Below are 21627 nucleotides of genomic sequence, written 5' to 3'. Positions count from 1 at the left end.
ACTACTCCCCCTAGCCCTGGCAGAAGCCCCCCAGTCAGCGACACACCTGTCCATACCCCCTCTCTCCCTCAGCAGCTATCACGCCGGTTTCACGATTTATAACAGCAGAAGTGAACCACGCAGCCGGGAACTAGGCCCATCGGAGGCGGAGAATCGCGGAGGCCCTGGAGAGTACTGGGTCGTGCCCGCTAATGATATGCAAACGGAGCCTACTGTACATGCGGAGTGAAACGCATTGACACCGTTTTCAAGGTAACAGAATCTCGATTTGACGTCAAATCGGCACCTGCCGCGATTTTGCCGTCGAAAGCTATTCTCCGCCAAATTGCATTTCCCGATTTCAGCATCGGCTAACGGAGAATCCTATCCGTGTTCTCTGGCTGCAGATCCTTCTGTCACTGGAAACAATTTCTCCTCCTTATCAAAACCCTCAAAGATTTTGAACACGTCTTGTTGTATCTCACACTAATATTCTCTGCTCTGACGATGGCACCAGGTCCTCTAGTCTTTCCATGTAGTTGGAATATTCATCTCTGGTACCAGTCCATTAAATCTCCTCTCCAACGTCTCTAAGGCCTTGATATTTTTTCCTAAAGTATCGTAAAATCGACCATTGTACCCCAGCTAGGGCCTAACCAACTTTTTATAAAGGTTTAGACTAATGTCCTTGATTTTTGTACACTGTCTCTATTTATAAAGCTATGATCCCGTCTGCCTTTTTAAGAGCCTCTCAACTTGTCCGGCCACCTTCCAAAAACTTGTATATGTACATGTCTGTCATTCCAGCACCTCCTTCAATATGGTACCATTTGCTTTGCAAGATGTGAAATACTGTATTTACTCGTGTAAATGTTGAATATTTAAGATGGGTTTTTTGGGCAAAAGTCTTGGAGGCAAAAATACACTGTTCACCCACTCTTGGGGCTAAATGTAAGTTGGCAATTAATTGACATTTAAGGGCCTTGTCTTGCTCATGCTGGTATTTTACTAGTTGTCGGCATGCCCAGGCTGCCAGGGTTATTGGGTGCTTGAGGAGGGGTCCTGCCAGTTCAGACACCCAATTCCCAGTGCAAGTCCCTGCTTATATCCCCACTGCCCTCCCGATCCCTGCCCGCCAAACCTTTTCCAGGACTTAAACCTGGCCCTACGAAACCAAATTCCCACGTCCCCCACCCAGCGGTTTGTCACCGGTTCCAGTGACAGTTATCATTGGAGTATTCCTGCGCTGGGGTGCCCGCTTAAGGGCCTCAATTGGCCCTTGGGCGGGTCACTCGATGCTTTCCCCCACCACTGGTAAAATATCAGCTGCTACGTAATGAGCATACAACTGACTGAAGTATCCGGTCATGTTAAACCCAGGAGAATACTAGCATAAACATGTTATGTGCACCATTACAAAATCTGCACGGTGCTCTTTTAAATTTTATTCCAATACTGATGCAATTTTATCGAAACCTTCGTATTCACAACAAATACAATGGGTAAGAAAATCTGCTAAACTGTTTTAAACGTACAAACTAAATTTAATATTTTTTATTCTGCAACACGTTATCGTGCAAAGTTTTGTCCAGAATGAACGTGCTAAATCTATGAAACTTAATTGCACGATGCATTAATTTAATAGGAGTGGCCTATCTGATCTTGATATTGTCTGTTTTTCCCTTTTCTGAAGCAGTCATGTTGTTGATGATGGAGATGAGGATATTGTGAGTCCGCAAGGGAACCGCCAACAGCATGACAATCTGTACAGAGTTCATATGCCCAGTCTGTACAGCTGTGGGAGCAGTTTTGGCAGTGAGACCAGTATTCCTGCTGCAGCACATACTGTCAGCAATGCCCCTGTCACGGAATACATGTAAGTGACTGAATAACCTTCTGTCCTTTTAGTTCCTGCCTTACAGCTTCCTTGCAGCCCTCTTCTGCTGAAAATTAAGAAAAATATTTTGCAACTAGAAGCTCGGAAGTGTTTCAGAGCCTTGTGTGAGCAATGTTAAAGTACATATTTTTTTGGTATTGGTTTATACAGCAATGATAAATTATAATCTTTGTCGCCAAGTTGAGGTGGGAAATCAATGTAGTTCATCTAATTGGCATTTTTATTTACTGTTACTGATATGGCAGTTTATTATAGGAGGTGATCACTTTACCAGTCAAAGTCCTAAGCAGGCTGGATTTCCATTCATTCCCACCTAATTCTTTTTTCCTGGTTTGATATCCATTTTTGAAAAGATATTTGTAAAAGCAGAAAAATCTAAGGCATTTTTTTTCCTCGACACTTAGGCAATGAAAAATTTGGTTGTCATGGAGCCTTGAAGTTTCTACCAGTTTACTTAGATTCTAGACTGAAAAAAATATATTTTTTTCCCCGGTGACCTCTAAAATCAAACCCCGTGGTTTGCATTTCAGAAATAGTTGCGTAAAAATCATTGGCTTTGAAATTGCAAAATTTAAAACGCTAACTTTATTTTGTGCTAACTCTGATGTGCAATGCTTTATTTAAGGGGTGGGGAAGTAAATATTAATGGGTAGAAATAGCTTCAGAGTGTCCCCGAGGGTTAGTTTGAAGTCTCACCTTCCTGTTTTCTCTCTGCAATTGATGTGACTGGAGTGGCTCAGGTGGGAGAGAGACTCTATTCGAAAGGCTTCCAAACCAGCAGCAGAAGTAGATATTTTCCAAAAGAAGTACGGTCTAGAAGGGTTTATTGTTTAATTGTGTAAAGAGAGAAAATGCTATGTATAAAATAAATTTAAACCACACTTTGCTTTATATGAAATTATATAACCATGCAAATAAATTAAGGTGTTGCCATTTTATTAACTTAAAATTCCATTGCGATCAGTTTTCTGAGGCCAAGTATCGTTATTAGACCAGAATGTAATGTTTTATTTTTGCTCTGTCATCAAATAGGAGTCAGAACACAACCTACCAGAATCCCCGCTGTGAGAATACACCTCTGATTGGCAGAGAATCTCCTCCTCCTTCTGTAAGTTGATGGATTTAATTAATTTCACACAGAAAATTAATTTAAGTCAAATGTAAAACTAGTCCAAGGCTTTAGAAAACTATAGTCCAATAGACTTGATCAGAAAATATACATATTTTTAAAAGGGAATGCTGGTCACCTAGAATGTTTAAGTAACACTAATACAATCATTTTTTGTTTGTGTAGTATCCTGGTGCTGGAAATTGAATGCATACCACACAGATTTTTGAAGATTATGGTGCAATAGAGCTCATGGTATCTTCTAATGAAGGGTTTTCATGTTGCACAAATTTCCCATATTTGAACAAGAACAAAATTGAGCCACCATTCGTCAAAAATTTGTCTCATAATTTTTAGACATGGTAGGATAAAACAAAATTGACTACACTAGCCCCTTGCTATAACATTGTCTGGTATGCCACAACCTCTCAGATAACACATATTCCTTATGGCTCCCTTTCCATAGGGGAACCATATAAAAGACTATCTACAACACACTCGTCAGTATAGCGAGCTTTTTGTGTGACTGCAAAAGACAGCTTTATAGAGAGGGTCTAGTGTGCACTGGTAAGTGGTGTTTTATCTTGCCCAGTTTAATTCAGATTGTTTTTTTTTGTTGTCTATTAATGGTATGCATATAACTTCAATTTAATCCTTTGAGTACAGTGTAGTATTTTGCACCATTCAAGTGCTAAAATTCCAGCTAAATGTCCAAATTAAAGTTGCACTTTTTGGTAGGATTTTAATTATTGACCTTATTGTAGCACGTAGTATTGGAAGATTATTAATCGGTATATTTTAAAGGTGCAGAATAGATAACGGTCTTAAAGGATTGAAATGGCTCAAGAAATAGTGTGAGAAATACTGTCCAGATGATGGCAATCAAACCTCACCAGTCCACTTTCCTTTTTTTAAAAAAAAAAAGCACTTTTGTTGAAAGTGAACTGTTGAATGTATTTCTTTCTATTGATCTATGAACTGTTGTGTGAAGATTTTGCCATCCTGGTAACGTGGGGATCAACATTTTTCTAATTCTGTTTTGCACACAGCAAAATGATGTGGTGACATTTCTGAAATATGAAAAACTTGGGGTTTGAATTGACACCAAAGACCACTGATTGGAATACAGTATTGGGATATTTTCTTAATTTAAAATGTATTTTAACACTATTTTCTATTTACATTCTACTTCTTTCTGTTTGTCTTTCTCATTTGTATGCCTGTTCTCTTTAATGCTGTTTCCAATTTCAATAAATACTCTTTCATTTTACGGAGCTTTATGACCTCCACTCACTTTATGCATGATCTCTCCTGGGTCGTAGTTAGTGTCTGGTAAATGCAGACCATCCAGACTTATTGAGGTTATTTTAATGATCATAAAATAGCCAGCAATGTGATTCATCTGCTGATTCATTGTAAGCCAGGGTGCAAGGATAATTTTAGAATCAATTTTTGGCATTGTCATTTGATATAATTTATCAAATCAAATAACTGGAGTTTGCTTCCCATACTGTGATGAATGATAGAATTTACAGTGCAGGCGGAGGCCATTCGGCCCATCGAGTCTGCACCGACCCTTGGAAAGAGTACTCTACTTAAGCCCACATCTCCACCCTATCCCCGTAACCCCACCTAACCTTTTCGACACCAAGGGGCAATTTAGCAGGGCCAATCCATCTGTTCATCTTTGGACTGTGGGAGAAAACTGGAGCACTCGGAGGAAACCCACGCAGACACGGGGAGAGCATGCAGACTCTGCACAGACAGTGACCCAAGCTGGGAATCAAACCCGGGTCCCTGGTGCTGTGCGGTAGCATTGCTTGCCACCCAGATGTTGCCCTATTATTAAGCAAAATGTGTTTGACCAGAACTGGTCAACAATCTGACAGTAAAAGGGCATCTTGCGGATAATGGTCATAATGTGATTGAATTTCGTTTTGGATTTGAGAGGAAGAAGGGAGAGTCACAAATCAGGGTTTTAAGTTTAAGTAAAGGATGAAAAATGACCTGGGGGCTTGAACTGTTAATGGGCAAACCCATAGGAAAGATTCAGAGCATATTTGGTATGGAAGGCTAGAACTTACGCCTAAAAGACAAAATTTCTACTTGCGCAACATTATTGAAGCAACCATGGTCAACCAATGAGGTTCAGTCTAGAGGGTTGACGTTGCCGAACTTACTTCATTATTATTGGGCAGCGTATGTGGACAAGATAAGGCAGTGGTGGGAAGAATAAGGGATAGAGTGGGTTAGGATGGTGAAGGAATCTTGTAAGGGGTCTAGTTTGAAGGCTATGGTGAAGGCAGTGATGCCAATGGCTCAGAGTAGGTATTCAGGGAGCTCGGTGGTGCAGTCCACGGTGAAGCTATGGAATCAGTTGAGGAGACATTTTAGGGTGGAAGGAATGTCGGTGCTAAAGCCACTGTGCAAGAATCATCAGGGGGTGGATAGAGTATACAGGAGGTGGAGGGAAGTGGGGCTGGTCAAGGTGAGGGATCTGTATTTGGAGCAAGGGTTTGCCAGTCTGGAGGAGCTAAAGGAGAGGGTAGAGCTGCCGAGGGGGAGTGAGTTCAGGTATCTGCAGGTTAGGCACTTTGCGCGAAAGGTCTGGAGGGGGTTCCCTAGGTTGCCGGGATACACCGTGCTGGAGCGACTGCTGCTTCCGGGTGTGGAAGGGGAGGGAAGAATTGGGGATATATACAAGTGGCTGGGGGAGGAGGAAGGCAAGCAGGTGGTAAAGATCAAGGAGAAATGGGAAGCGGAGTTGGGAGGAGAGATCAATTGGGGAGTATGGAGTGAGGCACTGCCTAGGATAAACGGGACCTCCTCTTGTGCAAGGATGAGCCTGATATAGTTTAAGGTGGTGCACAGAGTGCATATGATTTGGGTGAGAATGAGTGAGTTCGTTCAGCGGGTTGCAGATGAGTGTGAGACGTGCGGGCGGGGGCCAGCGAATCACACGCACATGTTTTGCGGTTGTGAAAAATTGGGAAGTATTTGGGTGGGAGTGTTCGCAGTCTTAGCCAAGATAGTGGAGGAGGAGGTGGACCCGGATCCTTTGGTGGCGATATTTGGGGTTTTAGAGAAGCTGGAGCTCATGGAGAGGAGGAAGGCCAATGCCGTGGCCTTCGTCCCTCTGATTGCACGGCGGCGGATTTTACTGGAGTGGCGGTCGGCATCGCCACCGGGGGTAGCTGCTTGGTTGGGCGACCTGTATGATTTCCTGCGGTTAGAGAAGATAAAGTGAGTTAAGGGGCTCTGCAGGGGGGTTTGAGAAAATGTGGGGGATGTTGGTGACCGTGTTTGAGGAGCTGTTCGTCGCAGGAGGGGCAAGGAGGCTGAAAATGGGGAAAAATCTGTACAGACTGTTTGGTTTATTGTTGAGAAGTGTGTTTCCTGGGGTCTTTATTTGCTGTAACCTGTTTTGATACATCTTTGCAATAAAATACATTTAAATAAAAAATTAGGTTCAGTCTCGAGGCAAATTGCTTCCACAAATGCGAGGAATGTGATAATTCCGTTAGCGAGGGATTAACAAAAGGACACAAAATGCCATGAGTAATAAAAAAAGGAATGAGCAAAACAACTTGCAAAGAAGCTCAAAGCTAACGGCAAAAACATTTCTAAATATAAAAGGATTTGAAGGAACAAAGGTGGAAATGGTGCAGGTGTGACTATAATAAAAAATGGCAGACATGCTGAATTAATATAAAATTTAATTTTTATAGTGGAAGAGGAGGGCAAAATTGGTTCAAAAGAACCTAAAAATAAGTAATGGGGAGGAACTTAATGGGTTTAGTATAAAATAATGGAGAAAATAATAAGACTTGAAATAAACAGATCTAGGACCTATGGTTTCCATCCCAAGATATTAAAAAAATAGATGAGGAAATTGGAAATGTGTTACAATTATCCAGAGATCCCAATAGAATATTTTCGGATTGGAAAATTGTAAATGTCACTTTTTTATTTAAGATGGGAGGAAGGGAGGAAGTAACCACATAACTACAGATCTGCCGGAAACATTTGAGGAGAAGTTACTGGAATATGTCAGCAGAGACCGAGTGGCTGAGAATTTGGACATGCATACATTGATCAAAGACGGTCAGCGTAGATCTGAGGAGTGGGTCTTCTTAATCTAATTAAATTATTTTACGGAGGTTATCACCAACATGGTGGCGAGAGGTGTGTCTGTTGTCCATTTGGATTTCGAAAAGGCATGAAAGGTTTCACACAAGTTTATCAATGTAGATTAAAAAAATTAAATTGTAGGTAACTTGTGAAGTGGGTGGATAATTTTTGGGTGGTAGGAGATATAAAACAGAAAAAGGGCCGTTCTGTGACTGGTGTGATCTGACAAGTAATGATCCCCAGAGATCTGTACTGGACTCTCTGCTTTTCACCATATGTATGAATGATTTGGATGAAGGAATACATAGTGTTGCATATGCAAGTTTACTGATAAGGTTAAGCCAGAAGGCACAGTAAATCATCTAGCTGTGAGTAGGAAGTAACAAGAAGATGAACTAATTTGTGCAGAATTGTGGCAGATGGAGTTCAGAGTGGGAAAGTGTGGATCTGAGAAACAAATCTGAATATTTTCTTGATGGTGAGAGTCTAGGAACTGTGGAGAAATAAAATGATTTAGGTTACTGCATAAATCTCTAAAAGCTGGTGCACATGAGCAAAAAGGGTATTGGAATGTAGGCCTTTATATCAGAGGGGCTGGAATACAAAAGTGAGGAAGTTGTGCCTCAGTTCTGCAGATCCAGGGCCACATCTGTCTGGGGCAGTAGTTCAGTTTTGGGCTCAGCTAAAATATATTGTGAAGGGAGTACAATATATATTCACCATTATTGTACTTTGAGCTAAAGAGTTAAATTACAAGGACATGATGCAAAGCAGAGCTGAAATTCTCTCAAGTTGCGAAGGTTAAGGAGTGATCTAATAATAGATGCCGCAAAATTATTTCTGCATGTGGAAGAACCTAGAACATTGGGGACATTATCTTGAAATTAGGACTACTCTATTTGGGAGTGAAATTAGGAAGCATTTTTACCACATAAAGGGTGGTGAAGATACAAAACACTTCTCCCTCCCAACAAAAGGTTAACTTGAAAATTTTAGAACTAGATTGCTGGGCATTCATTGAGCATCAAGGCATATGGAGAAATCGTAGGCCATTGGAATTGGGGTACAGATCAGCCATGATTACGTTGAATTGTAGAACAAGCTGGCGAGTGAAATACCTTACTCCAGTTCCTATGGCTGAGATTTTCCAGCCTTGGCATGGTGGAACCCTCCACAGGAGATTCAGCGCCCAGCCAAAGTCCCATTGACTTTCAGCAGGAACAGATGATCCCGGCAGTGGGCAAGGCCTGGAAATCCTGCCCTATGCGCCTGAATCATGATCATACCAAGGATTTTGCATATGAACATGGATCCCACTAGAAATATCAATTTACTCACTGGTGGTATTAGATGTTTTTTTTGTCCAAGAAAGCAAAGCTAATATCCTACTCCATACCTGAGCCAGTTTGAACTTTGTGGGTGTGATTTGTGGATCCGTTAGTTGTGGAAGCAAATCCCATTATGGTTGCAAAATCTCAAAACGACATTTGCGCCTGCGAGATCTCAGATGGAGACCTTTCCTGCCCCAACCAGTGACCTGGCATGAACCTGATTTCCATTATTTTACATCAGTACTTCAACGCTTTACGCTGTAGCTAAACACCCGCCGGCAGAGTGATGTCACGCCGGCACGAATCATTACTGTTTTTTGAAAATGAAAATGAGTCTTGATGACGTCGCTGGGAATAGGGAGGTGCCTGAGGGCTCTGGGTTGAGGGCTGAGGCCAGGCATGGCACCCTGGCAGTGCCAGTGGGTACTGCTAGTGGGAAACCCTCCATTGGGGGGGGGGGGGGGGGAGGCTGCCCTTGTGTGGTGGGGAGGAGAAGAGGTGCGTACCGACGACAGCGCGGCGGGGGGAGAGATACCTCTGTGGGGGGGGGGGGGGTCTGCCCGAAGCTTGTTTGTGAGTGTCCTCCATGGTGATGGGAAGGAGTTTATTTTTTTCACAGATCGGGGCACCCTTTAAAGATGGCGCCTGATCTCTGTGGAGCCGGCCTTGTTGTCTCTATCGGGTCCTGGCCCGCCACAGTGACGGCACACGCCACAGCCCCCAAATATTTAAAGTGTGCCTGAAAATCTGGTCAGTAAACTTGGCTGTGTTTCTGGAGCGAAACACACCGGTTTTCAGTCAGAATCTGGCACTTGCCGTTGCACCATGTGTTTTTATTGTCATAACCGTCTCTTTTAATGGTACACTGTAATGCAAAATATTGTGATGCTTTCAAAATAACCCCAAAACTATATTTAAAAAAAAAAAATCAATACTATCTTTGTGGACTAAATAGCTACTTTGAGAAACAAAACCTGCTTTCCGCCTTTTTTCAAAAATCACATTCATACAAAACAAGTGTTTTAAAGAAAGCCATATTCAAGATTTCTCTGAATTATATCAGACTGAAAATTCCAGCTATGAGCTGTGTTTGGCTATGGTGCATTATTCTACAGTTCTCAAAGGTTAAAGTGTGCTTTGTTCAAAGGTATTCTGGAGTATTACATTAAGTTAAGAGAAGTAGGAATGGGCTCGGTTTGACAAGGATTTTCATGCTGTTAAGTTGATAGACGTGTTCATATATGAAGGATTTTTTAAGTTGTGGTGCTCCCAGTTGTCCCTGTGTTCCCTCCCCCTGTCCTGGGAATGTTCCTGGGTGTTTTGTGGGTTTGTTCTCCCCTTTACACTTGCTTGCACTGGATTTCTCTTTTGAGGCTGCACTCTATTTCTCTCTCTTGCAATGCCACAGCTATATTTGGCTGCTCTGGACAATGGCAGCCATCTGAGCTGGCAGCCAAAGAACTGCAACAGTGCGAGAACGAACTCTTACTGGTAAAGAAGGCAGCAAACCAGAACACAGGTACTGAAATATGGCTTTATATCCCATTCCCTATTGCTTTCAGTTCCTTAAGTACTCACCTTTGCTAAATATTATTATTTTGAATGAGCAGCAACCCTTTCCCCACTTCTAATTCTCTGAAACATCACCCTTTAGCCAGCACAGCATTTTAAATGGACACTGGAGCATTGCTTTGTTGCTCCATTCCACGTGGCTTCTGATTCTCTTTAAATTGTGCACTCTGCTAAGAAGAATAAACATAATGATACAGCTTATATCCTTCTTAATTATTGCTTTTAGCATTCTCAAAAATTACACCTTGCTGAATAGCATGGATAAGCATTGGAATGTGGCTCCAGATCCCATTCACTATTGGGGATGTCACAACATGGATGTTTATGAGATGATGCATTGATTTGCAAAACCTTTCCAAAGACCATAGTTAACATCCATAGCAAGGCTATAAGATTCTGTAAAGACTTGCTATTTTCTTCACCCAGACCACATGGGCTGGTGCAAATAATGTTGAATATCAACTGCCTTTGTGCAGTTTGTTTCAGGGTCTCCTATGCTTAATATTTTGGTTGGGCCAGTATTCCAGTAGAAATGTGTTTAATCTCAACACATTCATCTTCTAAAACAATTTCCCAAAATATCACAGTAACTGTCTCTGACTTAAGATGATATCATGAGGCCACTATTAATGTAAAAGGTTATTTTTGAAAGATCATTTAATTTGTGATACCATTCATGTGACATCCCTGTTATATGCTTGTATGCACTCAATGGAATGCACAGAATGTAGGTGGTCACTGAAGCACAGCTTGGACACTTTGAGCACTGTAATAGCCCTTTTGCACCAAAATTATTTTAATTTTATATTTATTTTAGCTTGCTCAGAATATGCTACAAAATGTTCTGTTTCCATGTTTTTCGAATTGTGATTTGTGAAAATGCAATGTTTACAGTGTAGAAACATAATTTTGTTGCTTTTATTTCAAAGAAACTCTGGAAATTCTAACTGTGTAGGTTTTCATTCTTCAACAATGATTCTGCCATCTTAAAAGAAATGCTGTGCTGCACATCATAGTGTTCCAAATGGAAACTGAAATACTTTGACACCAATTATCATCTTGAGACTAAAACGAGCATGTTTAAATAATATTGCATTGGTGCAGTACCTTCTGTATTCCAGTGAGGAAAGAAATGGTGATGGAGTGTATGTGGTTTATACATCAGCAGATCATAATGCTCACTGGGAAATGTCCCTACAGTCTTCTGGTTAGCATGCGCAAGGGAAGCATTTAACCATCTATACTACCATTATATTTTGTTTACAATACCTAGCTGCTTAATCAACCTAAAAAGTCAAAGGAATATAGAATTTTTGAGGAGATATTGTAAATAATTGATGGGAGGATTTTTAATTGCTGACTTTTCTTCCTAAAATAAACTTTTGAAAGGAAACAGGAGAACTTGAAAATTATTTAAAATTGATTTGTTATATTGAATATGAAGAAGCAATTTTAAGCAAAACAAAAATATATTTTTTGTAGCCCATAGCCAGAATTGTTGGGTACAAGTCTCAAAGTTGTGCTGAGACATTGGCCAGACCATGCTTGGCAATACTATGTGGTTTTGGTTACCATGCAAGCATTGGAAGAGATGCAGAAAAGAGAAACAGGAATGATCCCTTATTGTTAAAAAAAAAAAATGGAATTGCGTTAGAAGCAGTACAGAGAAGATTCACTTGACTCATTCCTGGGATGAAGGGCTTATCTTATGAAGAAAGATTGGACAGGTTTAGCCTATATCTATTGGAGTTTAGAAGAATGAGAGGTGATCAAGTCCTAAGGGGACTTGATGGGGTTGATGTTTCCTCTTGTGGGGTAGACTCGAACCAGGGGACACAGTTTAAGAATATGAGATCTCCCTTTTAAGAAAGTGATGGGAATGTTTTTTCTCTCAAAGGGTTGTTCCTTTCCTCAGAAAGCTTGTGGGGGCTGAGTCATTGAATTTATTCAAGGCTGAGTTACACAGATTATTGATAGATAAAGGAGTTGAGGGTTATGAAGACAGACAGGAAAGTGGGGTTTCGACCAATCAGATCAACCACGATTTTATCGAATAACTGTAAAGGCTTGAAGGGCCGAAAGGCCTACTCGTATATCCTGTGTTCCCAAGTGAAAACAGAGATCAGTTGTGAGGAAAGCTAAGAGGCGTAAGCAAATAGTGAGGAAAAAAAGCCAAACAGTGGCAAGTACAGAAAGCAATGAAGTGGGATCTCATTTGAGGTTTATTGAAAACAGGCAATTTAACCTCATCATCAATTTACATTTACATAGAACCTTTAACAGCAACAACTTGCATTTATTTAGAACTATGAACGTAAAACATCGCAAAAAGAGTTATGAAGCGAAATTAGACACTGGGTGCGAATCTCCCAAAAGGGAACAAAGTCCCCATGCGAGCGTATTTAGCCACACGTTTCCAGGCGCTCGCAATGCCAAGCAACGCCTGACTATTCAACACGACTCGCATTGCACAAGGGGCCTGAACGGGAATGTGTGGTCAAGGCCGCCGATAGCTGGAACACCCCAGTGTAAAAATGGCATCCCGATCTCCGAAATGATCCCCTCCCTCCCAAACACACTATAGGAGAGTCCCCGGCCGCAAGATCAGGTTGGATCTCGTGAGGCGTGGCGAGCCAGGTAGATCCCAGGAGTGGGTCTCCCAGCTTTTATCAGCCATGCTGCACCATGGTAAGCTGCTTTTCTGGCACAGCGTGGCCATTGGAACGCACCCACTGAGTGAAATAAAGGTCATATTAGGGCAGATAGCCAAAAGCTTGGTCGAAGATGTAAATTTTCAGGAGTGTGTTAAAGAGGGAAAAAGTAGAGAGCCAGAGAGGATTATGGAGGAAATTCCAATTGAAGACGCAGTCACCAATGGTAGAGCAGCTACAAACTGGGATGTTCAAGAGTAGATATTTTGGAAGGTTTTGGGACTAGAGAAGATTACAGAGGTAGGGAGAGGTGAGGATGAGAAGTTTAAAATCAAGCTGTTGATCGAGAGTCAATGTGGGTCAGTGAGCGCAGGACAGGACTTGTTGTGAGTAAGGGCATGGACAATTGAATTTTGGATGACACCAGGTTTATGGACAATAGAATGTTGGAGGTCACCAGGAAAGCATTGGAATAATCAAATCTGGTCTAGAGATAGTGAAAAAATGAATAAGAGTTTCAGCAGCAGATGAGCTGAAGTGGGACAAAGTCAGACTATGTTCAAGGTGGAAATTTGTTGGTCTTAGTGATATCTGTGCTTTTGTGCTTGGTAGCTCATCTCGGTCAGATATGACATCAAGATTGAAGATCTGGTGTGGCATTAGTTGCCTGTGAGAGGGATGGAGGCATAGGAGCAGGTGTGGGCCATTCAGCCCTTCGAGCCTGCTCTGTCATTGGAAAAGATCATGGCTGATCTGGCTGTGGTCTCAGCTCCACTAACCCTAACCTGACCCCCCCCCCCCCCCACCCCGCCCAAAACCCTTGACTCCCTTATCTATGCTTATAATATAAATTCAGTATTTCAAAGTATACAGCTAGAGAGCAGAGTTTGGAGGAAAAATCAAAAATAATTGCTTCGATCTTCACTTATTTAATTGAGGAATGTTTCATTGAGTACTGAATGTTGGATAAGCAATCTGATGATTTAGCAAGTGGCGGAGTCAATTGAGACAGTGGTGCTGTAGAGCTAGGTGTCATCAACATACATGTAAAAATGAATATGCTTTTGGATTGATGTCACTTAGGGGCAGCATGTAGGCGGGAAATAGAAGTGGGCCAAGGATTAATTCTTCGGGGACACCAGAGATTACAGTGCAGGAAGAGAAGTCATTGCAAACAGCACTCTTGGCAATTAGGCAAGAATGGAACCAGGCGAGTGCAAATCCATCCAGCTGGATGACCATGGAGAGGATCATGTGTGATTAATCATGTAAAAGGCTGCAGACAGGCCGAGAAAGAGGAGGGAGAATCATTTATCTTTGTCACATTCACAGAGAAAAATGTGGGAAAATAGATCAAGACAGTTCACTGGAGTGTAATCAGACAAAGATTAATACCAGGCTAAAGCAGGGGTTAAAATCTTGGTCAAAGTTGGGTTTTCAGAATGTTTATATAGGAAAAGAGGGATGTACAAAGCTGAACAGATTTGGGAAGAAAATCCTGAACCTTAGGGCCTAGACTGAATACTACTTCCGGCAGGTAAAACAACAGGACACAAAATAACATGAGTAGAAATTAAACCTCAAGCAGATGTTAGAAGATAATTAGTTTAAAAAATGATCAATATTTGTAATAATTTGTAAGGAAGGTAGCAAAGTTCTGCCATTAAGGGTGTTCCAAATGCATTTGAATGGGGCAAAATATGCATTTTTCCCCCATGTAGTTAACACACAATACAAATGAACACGATCAATGTTTACAGCAATTGTATATGGATTGTTATATGTTTGTAAGAGAGGGGAAAGCCCTCAGCATTTTCTTGAAGATTAACTCCCCCTCAGTTGCACCATGACTTGTGGTTCTCAATTGTCTTGTCCAGTCGTGCTGTGAGGGAGTCTGGGATTTTGAATATTCACTCGTTCAACTTAAGGTGAGAGGGGCAAAGTTTAGAGTAGATGTACGAGGCAAGTTTTTTACGCAGAGGGTAGTGGGTGCCTGGAACTCACTACCGGAGGAGGTAGTGGAGGCAGGGACGATAGGGACATTTAAGGGGCATCTTGACAAATATATGAATAGGATGGGAATAGAAGGATACGGACCCAGGAAGTGTAGAAGATTGTAGTTTAGTCGGGCAGTATGGTCGGCACGGGCTTGGAGGGCCGAAGGGCCTGTTCCTGTGCTGTACATTTCTTTGTTCTTTGTTGTTCTTTGTTCCCTAAGCCAAACCGTGTGCTATTCCTGCATCCTCTTGTAAGAGATAGTGATCAGGAGCTGGGCCTTATTCCATCATTGTCCAATGCACAATGAGGCCAATTGTAATAGTTGACCTTACCTGCTTGAGAATGGCTAACTTGACCTGAGATACATTTATGTGCAGAGTCATGAGCTGGACACGTTATTATCTTATGTACACAAGCACCGAGAAGATGCATCAGCATCTGTGGAAAGAACAGCTAACTTACCATTTCCAGATTCAACTCTTGTCAGAGCTCACTTCTGATGAAGGGTCTACCTTTGAAACATTAGCTTACTGTTCCTCTCTCTAGCTCTGTCTGTCCTATTTAGTATTTGCAGCATTTTGTATATTACTGATGCTTCATAGCGCCAGGGTTTGGGTTCGACTCCCGGCTTGGGTCACTGTATAGAGTCTGCACGTTCTCACCGTGTCTGCGTGTGTTTCCTCCGAGTGCTCCGGTTTCCTCCCACAAGTCCCGAAAGACGTGACATTCTGAATTCTCCCTCAGTGTGCCCGAACAGGCGCCTGAGTGTGGCGACTAGGGGATTTTCACAGTAACGTCATTGCAGTATTCATGTAAGCCTACTTGTGACACTAATAATAATAATTATTACTATTACTTGTTTTCCAGCAACTGCAACTTTCTGATTTTGGTCTTTTTATTCATGAGAAAATTATATTTAAAATATTACAATTTTTAAAAAGCTGTTCATGTAGCTACGGTTACACATAGCAAAGTTTTCAGAGTTGACTCTAGGGGGACTTTAAATTGAAATGATGTGCAGTAAGATGTCAAGAATGTATGGAGTAATTTTATTCTCACATGGTTGATTGAAACTGCGTTTGCTAACTTGAGAAGATTGAGCCATTATCCAATAGATGTCTTTGAGATTATGATAGATTTTATTTTAAGTTTAGACATGGAGAAGATGTTTCCACTTGCAGGGATGTCCAAAAGCAGTTCTCATAAATATAGGACACACATTAATAAATCCAGCAAATCATTCAGCAGAATGGGGCAACATTGTATCTGCTTAATCACTGGGACTAGAGGATTGGGAAATAAACAGTGGGCAACACTGAGAAGGGGGAGGAATTGAAGTGGGTAAATTCAGTGTCTAATCAGGGATGGAAAGATTTTGATCCCATTTGTAATGTCTGCTTCATCACTTTGCATGAAGTTCTTTTTGACTGTTGGCATTTTTCCTTTTCATTCCCAATTTGTTTCCCTCAAAGCTGAGAACGTTCAGGGGAGATATAATAGAATCAGTCAAAATCATGGAGGATTTTGACAGATAGAGAAACTGTTTCCAGGGGCACAAATTCCAGTTAAGTGACAAAAGAACCAGAGACACGATGAGGATATTTTTTAACAGAGTTATGATCTAGAATGTCCAAAACGGTGCTAGAAATCAATGATAACTTTCAAAAGAGAATTGGATAAAATACTTGAAGGGGAAAAATTTTTGAAGCTGTGGGGAGTGAGCAGGGGAGTGAAGAATTTGTGAAGCTGTGGGGAGTGAGCAGGGGAGTGAAGAATTTTTTAAGCTATGGGGAGTGAGCAGGGGAGTGAAGAATTTGTGAAGCTGTGGGGAGTGAGCAGGGGAATGGGAAGAAGTAAATAACTCTTTCAAAAGTGCCAGCACAGACACTGCCAAATGGCCCCCTTCTGTGTTATATCATTCTATGTTTCATGATTAATTTACTGAAATTGCTTCAATATAACAATACTATTCCAATTTTAATTTGTCTTTCAATTGAAATGTTAAACGGGTGCCTTGCCTGCTCTGTCAGATCCTAAAAGATCCTTTGGCATATTTCAAAGAAGCACAAGGACATTTCTGAGTGTCCTAGCCAACATTAATCCCCTGAAATATTATCTGGTCGCTTACCTCATTGCTCTTAGTGGGAGCTTACTGTGCACAAATTGACTGCTGTGTTCACCTCAGTTACAATGGTGACTACACTTCGATTCGTACTTAATTCACTGTATTTGGATAATCTTGAGGTTGTGTAAAATGCTATGTAAATGCACACCGTTCGTTCCCATCTGCTGTTATTCACTGCAGCAGAAGTGTGAACTGGCATTTCTGTAGATTATAATTTATCACAGATCTCCTTACTTGTGAACTCCTCACAGTGCTGCTCTATTAAGCATACACATTCCTTCTTTTGGTTCATCGACCACATACTAAATTTACACTTGATCCCTATTGGTCAGCAGTTCCCTGATTGAACAGCAATTTTCACCTGTAGACAGTTGCTCAATATATTTAAATCTTTTTGAACCGAGTTACGTCACTGGCTGTTGCTCATCTCATTTTTTGTTTTAAAAAAAGCAAAAAAGAGCTTATGTGTACTCTGCCTATAATCTCGTTCCAAATAAAAGTTTCCATTTATGGTCATGCTTCATTCCTTGATTTAAGCTGGTTATGAAGCCAGCATTGTATTTTTATTCCTTAAAATTATTTTTCACAGGGATGTGAAACTTTGTCAAAAGCTGTGTGAGTTGCATTTCCTTTAGCCAAGAAGAATTTTCTATATCCCCCAGAATGTTAGTTAAATGTGATCTTCCCTTACTGAGTTAAAGTCCAACAGGTTTGTTTCAAATCACTAGCTTTCGGAACACAGCTCCTTCCTCAGGTGGACTTTAACCTGTGCTCACCCCAGTCTAACGCCGGCATCTCCACATCATGGCACAAACCTGGTTGGACTTTATTTAACCTGTTGTTGTAAGACTTCTTACTGTGCTCACCCCAGTCCAACGCTGGCATCTCCACACCATGGCACAAACCTGTTGGACTTTAACCTGGTGTTGTAAGATTTCTTACTGTGCTCACCCCAGTCCAACGCCGGCATCTCCACATCATGGCTTCCCTTACTGAATCAGTGCTGACTGTTCTTCAGCAGGATGTAACTCTTAATGTGTTCACCAACTGGCTTTCCTATATTTAAACTCACTGCTCTGCATTTTCCAGTAATATCAGTTCTGCTCATTGAAATGCAGTGTTTAACGTGAATGTGCCTTTTTCCATATAACTGTGAAGTAGAACATTTTGCATCTGTGTGAGAATCAACAAATTAATGTGAATTAATCCTGCACATTTGTGCTATTCATTTTAGTTGGAATAATTGGTACACAGGGCCAGATTCTCCTGTTCCCCAGCTACATGTTTCTGGGCGGCGCATCGTTCGCTGGCTGCAGGATTCTGTCTTCCCGCCGCTTGTCAGTGGGATTTCCCATTGAAGCCACCCTACCCCACCGGGAAATCCATTGGCGCGAGTGCGCTGCTGGTGGGAAAAATGAATCGTAACGACTGGAGAATTGGGCCACTGTGTATACGAGAACAAAATTGAGTCTTTCATTTCTTGTTGCGGTGAATGATTGTGTAGAAGATTAGAAAATTGTGCTTTTACCTTTGAATGTAGACAAATTAACTATCAACATCTGTGAAGGTTTTCTAAATGCATATTGTGTAAATGTTCATGTTTTTGAATGTAATAAAAAATCTGCAAACATGCATTTAATTTGTGAAAGTATTTTGCTTTTGATCATATGTGCTGAGGATATTTTAAAACAATTTTAGCCATTGATGTAGTCATTCTTGCTATAACCTCCTTGATGTGTGGCCATGGTAAAGTTTACTTTTGTATAATTTGTAGTTGATTATTTTCATTAACATCCTTTATTTCACATTGGAGCAGAGGAAAGAGGAGCAGGAGTAGGCTATTTGGCCCCTCGAGCTTGCTCTGCCATTCGACTGGATCATGGCTCATCTATATCAACATAATTTTCCTGCACTATCCCCATATCCCTTGACATCTTTAATAATTAGAAATCTATCGACCTCTGTGTTGAACATACTGACTGAACATCTGGAGAAAAGAATTGCAATGATCAGCACCCTCTGAGTGAAGGAATTCCTCCTCATCTCAGCCCTAAGTGGCTTGCCCCTTATTCTGAGACTGTCTCTTCACATTTAAGATATATTCTGCATTTCTATTTTTCCTGTCAATATGGATAACTTCACATTTTTCCACATTATATCCCATCTACCATCTCCACTAGTACTAATTTCTTTCAAGCCCTCAATCTCGTTATTTCCTTATTTTACTAGTATTTCAGGAAAGTTTTTTGCATCCTCCTCCATGAAGACAGGCATAAAGTATTTGTTTAGTTTCTCTGCCATTTCCGTATTCCACACTGTAAATTCCCCTGTCTCTGCCGTAAATGGGGCCACATTTATTTATCTTTGAAAATATTTTTTATTGAAATTTTAACACATATCAAACATCTGCCACACAACACCAAAATAACATGTGCATCAAAACTTACAAGCAACCACAATAACATGAACACCAATAGCAGAAATACATCCCCAAACAACAAACAATCGCTCCCCTCCCCTTTCACTAACAGCTAACAGTGACCAGCTCTTTAAAGTGCAAAATAAATGGTCGGCATGTACAATAGAACCCATCAATCGACCCCCTCAACATAAACTTAACCTTCTCAAGGTGCAGGAATTCCATTAAATTACCCAGCCATGCTGTGACACTGGGTGGCGTTGCTTGCCTCCAGCTCAGCAATATCCGGCACCTGGCCAGCAGCGATGCGAATGCCAATGCATCCGCCCCAGCCTCGTCCTCATTTCCGGCTGGTCTAAACACAGCAACTAGTGGCAGGGCAGTCAACCTTCAAGATCGGCGATATGGTGCTGGAAAATAGACGCCCAAAAACCCACCGGCTTGGGACAGAACTAGAACATGTGCTTATGGCGAGCAGGCCCCTCCGAGCACCGTTCACAATTATTCTCGACCCCTTTAAAAAATCTACTTATCCTGGCGCTGCTGAGTTGTGCCCCAAACACCACCTTTAGCTGAATCAAGCTCAAACTCGCACAGGATGACGTAGGTTTCACCCTATGGAGGGACTCGCACCATACCTCCCCCTCCAAAATAGGTACCAGCTCGTCCTCCCACCTGGCCTTCACTTCTTTCACCAAAACTTGCTCTTCCCCCATGATTCGCTGATATATCCCAGACGTGCTGCCCTTCTTCGATCCTGAACACGAGAATATCCTTTCCAACAGGGTAGACGGTGGATGAGAATGTCAGAAATGCCCACCGAACAAAGTCCCGCACCTGAAAATACCTGAACATAGCTGACCCCCTCCCCCCAAACCCTGCTTTCTCCTCGAACCCCTCCCAGCTCGCAAACCGCCCCTCCAGAAACAAGTCTTTCACTCTCTCCAGCCCTGTGCCCCCCTCCCCTCCCCTCGAATGTAGCATTCTTTTGCCGGCTCAAACAAATGGTTCCTACAAATAGGGGCCCACCTTCAGCTTAAAAATGCTGACAGAATCGCCGCCATATCTTTAACCTAGCAACTACCACTGGATTTATAGAATGCATTTATTTATCTTTGTTAATCTTCTCCTTTTTACATGCCTAACCTTTGCAGTCTCTTTTTATGTTTCTTGCTAGTTTATTTTCATGTTCTATTTTCTCTTCATCAGTTCCTTGGTTCTCCTTTGCTGAATTAAAAAATGCTCTCAATCCTCAGACTTGCTACTTTTTTGGGGCAACTTTTACAGGCCTCTTCCTTCAATCTAATACAATCTTACCTTGTTTGCCATGTTTGGATCATATTTCTTGCTTTTTTTGTGTCCCCACACCTTCGGAGATTCCTTTATTTAGATTAAAGGCCCTAGTTTCGGATTGACCTACATGACTTTCAAACGTCATGTAAAATTCTGTCGAATTATGGACACACTTCCCCAAAGGCACTTTTACAGTAAGATTATTAATTAGCTCTTCCTCATTGCATGATACCAGATTTAAAATATTTATCTAGTTGGTTCCTCAACATATCTTCTTGAAAACCATCTTGTGTACATTCCAGGAATTTGTCCTCTGCCACATTAGTGCTAATTGGGTTTATCCAGTCTATGTGTAGATTGAAGTCCCCCAAGATTACTGGATTATGCTTGTTACATGCACCTCTAATTTCCTGATCCTACATGGTGGCCTGTAAACAATGCCTACCACTGTTTGCTCCCCCTTGCTGTGTTTTAGCTGCACCAAAACTGATTCTACATCTTGACCATCCAATTTAAGATATTTTGTTACTAATGTCATCCATTATTAACAGCTTATTTTCCATTTTGTCTATTCTTCCTAAATGTTGAATACCCGTGAATGTTCAGTTCCCAGCCTTGGTCACCCTGCAGCTACCCTGCAGCCAGAGATTTTGTGATTTGCTCAAAGAACCCTTTCTACTTCACAAGTCTCCAAGAACGGGTGTAGGGACATTGTAAAACTTTGAGCCATACTTGAAATGATGGAGAAAGGCAATGCCTCAAATATTCAGTGTACGGTTGCATTTTCAAGGGTTGTTCACAGAGATTTTCAGAAGAGGTCTGTAAAAGCTGATTTCCTGTGACTCTAAACCTATCTAGGTGAAACAGAAACATGTTTCAATTAAAACAAATCTCTTCAAAAGCATTATTGCAGGAAGAAATCTGCTGGGGATGTTCAGAGACAAAATAATAATGGCTCCTGGTACTGAGCAATTGCCTAAATATGTAGAACTAGATCATCTTGCCTGAACTTACTAAGTGCTGAGTTGAAGAAAAAAAATCATAATATTGTTGCGGAAACAGGTTTTTATTTTATCTTCTCTCCTGCCTTCTCTCATCTTCTCTTCCTCTACCTTCTCTGAAA

General features: G+C 41.4%; 1 protein-coding gene across 7 annotated transcripts in view; it reads left to right on the top strand.

Moving 5' to 3' along the window:
• Positions 1-21627, top strand: part of LOC140394047 (protein tweety homolog 3-like) — a 309376-nt gene that overhangs the window by 281230 nt on the left and 6519 nt on the right. Inside the window, exons 12-15 of one of the 7 annotated variants that reach the window (XM_072480837.1) lie at positions 1670-1855; positions 2909-2984; positions 9855-9965; positions 18027-18385. In XM_072480837.1, coding sequence (XP_072336938.1) covers positions 1670-1855; positions 2909-2984; positions 9855-9941 — 349 coding nt within the window. In that variant the 3' untranslated portion in view covers positions 9942-9965; positions 18027-18385. Of the gene's footprint in view, positions 1-1669; positions 1856-2908; positions 2985-3450; positions 3552-9854; positions 9966-18026; positions 18386-21627 lie in introns of those variants that run through there. The other 6 variants (XM_072480836.1, XM_072480842.1, XM_072480839.1 and 3 more) reach the window with 6 other exon arrangements.

Source organism: Scyliorhinus torazame, chromosome 17 (genome assembly GCF_047496885.1).
Source record: "Scyliorhinus torazame isolate Kashiwa2021f chromosome 17, sScyTor2.1, whole genome shotgun sequence".
In the NCBI taxonomy this organism is placed as follows: Eukaryota; Metazoa; Chordata; class Chondrichthyes; order Carcharhiniformes; family Scyliorhinidae; genus Scyliorhinus; species Scyliorhinus torazame.
The sequence above is the reverse complement of the archived record's forward strand: the minus strand, read 5'-3'. Positions and strand labels throughout refer to the sequence as shown.